Here is a 4,961-nt window from a genome sequence, read left to right as displayed (position 1 = left end):
TCTCAGGATTGGCTTATTCTATCTATATGAGATGCCCGATATTGAGTTTCATCAGATATCAATAATACCTTAATTGGAAAAAAGGCCTGAAAAATGTTCTAATTGCCATGATATCAATTTCATGTGAAATCCTTATCTGTGGCTGAAAATTTAATGTAGATATTTGTTAGCAATTCCTTGGCAAAAAGTATCCTGAGGCCCCTGATCTTTTATTGTTTGGTGCATTAAGCCCTCGATCTTTTATTTAGACACATTGAGCCCCTGATCTTTCACCATTTGGTGCATTAAGCCCTCGATCTTTCATTTAGACACATTGAGCCCTTGATCTTTCATATATAGGTGTATTAGGTCCTTCCATAAACCAATTAATATATAAGTTTATTAAGGGCATGTTTGGTGTGACAACAAATGATGTTCTAAAAATAACAAATTCTAAAATAAAAAATATATTATACAAATTAATAAAAATAATTTAAATAAAAAATAAAAAATTTATTGAACACAATAAAACCTTGTTTTTCGATAATTATGTTCTAAAAATAAAAATAATGTTAAAATTGAAGCACATTTTGTGGAAATAAGAAGGGTAATTTTATCAATAACAAGTAATTACAAACAACTGTTTATGAAAAGTGTTTTTCGTGAAAAGCTCCAAAATGTTGTAGTGTCCAGAGAAAATGCGAAACGCTGCAGTTATATAAACCTAACCAAACATACCCTTAATAAACCTATATATTAATTGATTTACGGAAGGGCCTAATACACCCATATATGAAAGATCAAGGGCTCAACGTGTCTAAATGAAAGATCGGGGGCTTAATGCACCAAATGATGAAAGATCGAGGGCTTAATGCACCAAATAATGAAAGATCAGAGGCTTCAGGATGCTTTTTGCCCAATTCCTTTGCATTTTCGAAGTTACCGAGAGGTTACTTCTTTTCTAGCAAGGAAGATAGGTAGTATGTGTAAATATCATTACATGGACAACAAATCTTAAATGCAAAAGAATGAAAATTGTTCGTATGATGCTCATTGTATTATTATTTTTGTGTAATTGAGTACTGTATTGTGTAGAACTCTGAATAAAAATAAATAAGAGATACAGACTTTTCCTGGCTTTTAGGATGCTATACACTTTCTCGTGTTTCCTGTTGTCTTGTCTTCATTAAAAGTTTCAGGAATTTGTAGTTAATAGAGGTTCACACTCAAAATTTGTGTGTTCCAGAATCGGTCCAAGCCTAACAAGCTTAGGTATGACAACGTTATTCCGAACAGAACAAACGGCTGGATTTTCCCACTGCAAGAGTGAACCTACGAGGTTCGCTCGTATGGTTAATGGGAAAACACGGGGCCATCTTTCACTTCCATAGGACCTGAAAGCATCTTCTATAGATGCAGGTTCAGAGTTAATTGCATTTGCAAGCTTTCTTGCCAGAACTACTGAATCTTCTAATGCACAGCAAGCTCCTTGGCCTAAGTTAGGAGTCATTGGGTGCCAAGCATCTCCTACCAGCACAACTCTTCCTGTTGAGGCAGGAGGGCTTACACCCGGCCACAACCAACGGTCTCCGAGTGGAGTTTTACTCACTGTATCATCTGGGGTTGCTTCTATCAGGTTTAGTAGCTCAGATGGCCAGTTTGTCACTAGTTCCTTAGCTTGATTCTTTAACTCGGACGGATCAGTCATCTTTGGACCTGGCGATTGGCTGTTGAAGCAGATAAACCAGTACACTTTCGTTGAAGAAACAGGGACATATCCTGCTCGTATCCCCCTTCCGTAGACATAATTCACTCTCGGCTCAAATGGCTGCCCGTTCGGGTAAAACCCTAGCCCCCGGAATGCACAATGCCCTGCGTATTTAGGCTCAGAGAAACCCATCCATTTTGCGACTCGGGATCCAATGCCATCACAACCAATTACAATCTGTTGAGACTTGAAAGATAAGAATACTAAATATGGAGAGTTACAAGGATAAAGTAGTAGCAGTGAAGTGTCATAACCTTGGCAAGTATTTGGGTTCCATTCACAAAATTGAGAAGAGTTTCTCCATTTTCACTTGTCTCAATATTTTGTAGCCCTGAAGAGAACCGAATTGATTCCGGAGGCAGCTGATTAGCAAGAGTTTGCAAAAGTACTCTCCTCTCCACAGCACGAACTTCTTGGCTATGCCATCATCCAGCAAGCATTAACAGTAGGAAACAAGCATATTTAAGACTGAAGCTTATGTTGCAAAATCAAACAGCTTTCCCATTTTGAAAACTGATATTCTCAGAATTTTACATTTTGGATAGTTTTTCTAGAATAATACTGAGTGCAAGTTCAGAATAATACACTAGGCTCTAATACCACTTGTTAGGAATTAGATTAGTGTTGATTATAATAAGTCTGATATGCGGAATATCAAATTAGATACACAATCACAAAAACAAGAGTTTTACATGTTCAACTAATTTTGATTACATCTATAGACAAGCAAGAACACCTAATTCATTATTAATGCACGAGATGGTACATCAGTGAGGAAATATAATTTTTTTTAACCAGTTATACTCAAAACTCTCACACACACATGTATATATACACACACCAAGAGTGTATGTTTCAAAATTTTAAGCATAAATAAATAAACAAATCAAACTAAATAAAATTTTAGATTTTAGACATACCTTAGAAGTAACTAAAGCTAATCTCTTAATTCTCTCTTGTACCATTTGTATGTAATATGTTCATTATATATAAAATTTTGGTAAAAAAAAAATGTTGTGGTTTTCTCCGTTTACAAACAAAAGTTTGTGATTTTAAAATTTACAAATAGAGATATGTGATAAGTTCTGTTAAACAAACACATTTTAAATTATACAGTAAGGTTTTGATGATAACCAAATGCATTTTTCTCTTTAAACAAAAGTATATTTGCATATGATAAAACACAACCATTCTAAATTAATTTGATCAATTTAGTTTATAAATTGTCAAATTAATAAAAAAAAAAGTGAAATGTCAACATGATTTATGGTTTTGTTTTGGACATGCTGTATTTTGTTGGCATGTAAATGCAATTTTTTAAAAGACAAAAATATCATTGGTTGCAAATGATATTTAAAATAATGTATTTTTTGTTAACTAAACATATCATAAACATATTATATCATGTATCTCTATTTATAAACTTTTAAAACACAAGTCTATGTTTGCAAATAAAGTAAACCGTGTTTGTACTTTTACTTAATTTTTACTTAATTTTTTTTCTAGATTTATAATTTTAATTTATAACTACATTTTTATGATTTACGCACTTTTCTTGCATTTCCGTTCTTATATATGTTTCATAAATAATATTTTTCAATATTCTTTTCCATTTCATTTCAGTTGTTCATGAAAAGGAAAAAAAAAACATTCTAAAACTTTCATTATTTTGATTTTGGTGGATTGAATTATTATTAAACCGTCTATATGTATTTTTTTTTTATCACATTAGCCTCTAATGACTAAACAACTCATCTTTAAATATAAAACTCATTTGAAGTGTTATTCATGTAAATCGGAGATACATAAGTCGTGGGTGTGGCATCAGTCGTTTATTCTCTTTGTTTGGCCGGGAGCTAAGACGGTTATAATATCATATGAACTGTATTAATGTATATAGCCAAAAGTTTTCTACAGGTACGTCTTTATGCATATTAATAGGTGACTCCTTCCCGACTATCCATTTTACATGTGTTACACATTTGTAACATTTTCAAAATGTAGTTTTATGTTTTATATTTGAGATGAGTAAAGTTTTTTCAACCGAATTGGATGACTAAATATAAATGATTAGGATCTATATATGGAAATAAAATTATTAGAGCCTCAATCTACCAAAATAAAATATGTTTTTTCAGTTCCTATTTCTACCTTTCTATTTAGATAGAGTGAAGTTGAGAAATCACAGCAATTGAAATAAAATACCTTGGATCTTCATCCTTGAACCTGAAGGACCGCATCTCCCTTCCATCATCCGACTTCACCACCATCCTGCAAAACTGATCACATGAACAAGTTCAGGATTAAGAACTAACTCATAAAACGAACAAATCTAGATATGCTATACCCTTCAATTTCAACAAATTGAGTCCTGAGATCACTCCCAACTCCGATAGCATCCAACACTCTCCACCCATTTTTGAAAAGAGTAAGTGAGGTTCCTCCACTTCTAAGCGATTCTCCCTGCTCCACCACAACCGATCCAATTCCAAGCCTATGGAGGGAAACTGCAGTAGCGAGGCCGGCGATTCCAGCGCCGACGATTACTATATCTTCCTTGCTTAGATCGGTTTTTGCAGCTCTTGTGACTGATACAAAGTTGGATTTAGCTCTTATTGTTGGGGCGAGAAACAAAGATTGGCTTCTCCGAGAGTTTTGAATTGGAGAGAGGTGAATAGAGTAAGAACTGAGAAAAGGAAGAGAGGAAGAGGCTATGGCCATTGTTGATTTTTGGTTCAGAGGCAGAGAGCAGGAGATTAATTAAATATGAGTATGGAAACAAGTGGTGGAGAAGAAAGGTTAGCCGGGAAAAATCGTTTTCTTTTACTTATGTACATTTGAGATTGAGCCCATGTTTTGGGCTTATGGCTGAAAGCTAACAAGCCCAACGAAGAAAATAGTAATTTCTAATGTTATTAGACTTGGATTGGACCGGCCGGTTTAATCGGGAACTAGCCAGCTCTTCGGTTTGCATCTGACTGGATTTTAATCTTTAACAAATTCAATATAATTCGGGACTGATAGTCCAACCGGATAATCTCCACCATATCATATCAACTATAAAACTACTTAAGAATCAAGTTCACAACCACCTTTTTATACCTTTATTTCAAGCCAAAAGAATCCCAAAATAGATTAGAGTCATGTCACTGAAAGCTCCATTAGAATAGAAAAATTCTATTATGATTTTGGACCATTGAACCTTACTAATAGA

The 4,961-nt window shown here is 34.0% G+C and overlaps 1 protein-coding gene across 2 annotated transcripts; it reads right to left on the bottom strand.

Annotated features, from left to right (window-relative positions):
* Positions 1-993: 993 nt before the first annotated feature.
* On the bottom strand, positions 994-4,552 carry LOC136209541 (monooxygenase 2). 2 transcript variants are annotated; one of them, XM_066001041.1, is made up of 4 exons: positions 4,095-4,552; positions 3,953-4,018; positions 2,002-2,164; positions 994-1,924 (listed from the first exon to the last, which is right to left on the bottom strand). In XM_066001041.1, the coding sequence occupies exons 1-4, from the start codon at positions 4,466-4,468 to the stop codon at positions 1,175-1,177; spliced, it is 1,353 nt and encodes a 450-aa protein (XP_065857113.1). In that variant the 5' UTR covers positions 4,469-4,552; the 3' UTR covers positions 994-1,174. The 2 variants fall into 2 exon arrangements, with proteins under 2 accessions (XP_065857113.1, XP_065857119.1); XM_066001047.1 differs by having other exon boundaries at positions 3,953-4,026; positions 4,095-4,234.
* Positions 4,553-4,961: the final 409 nt, after the last annotated feature.

Source organism: Euphorbia lathyris, chromosome 1, assembly GCF_963576675.1.
Source record: "Euphorbia lathyris chromosome 1, ddEupLath1.1, whole genome shotgun sequence".
NCBI lineage: Eukaryota > Viridiplantae > Streptophyta > Magnoliopsida > Malpighiales > Euphorbiaceae > Euphorbia > Euphorbia lathyris.
Note: the sequence above shows the minus strand (reverse complement) of the source record. Positions and strands in the feature narration are given on the sequence as shown.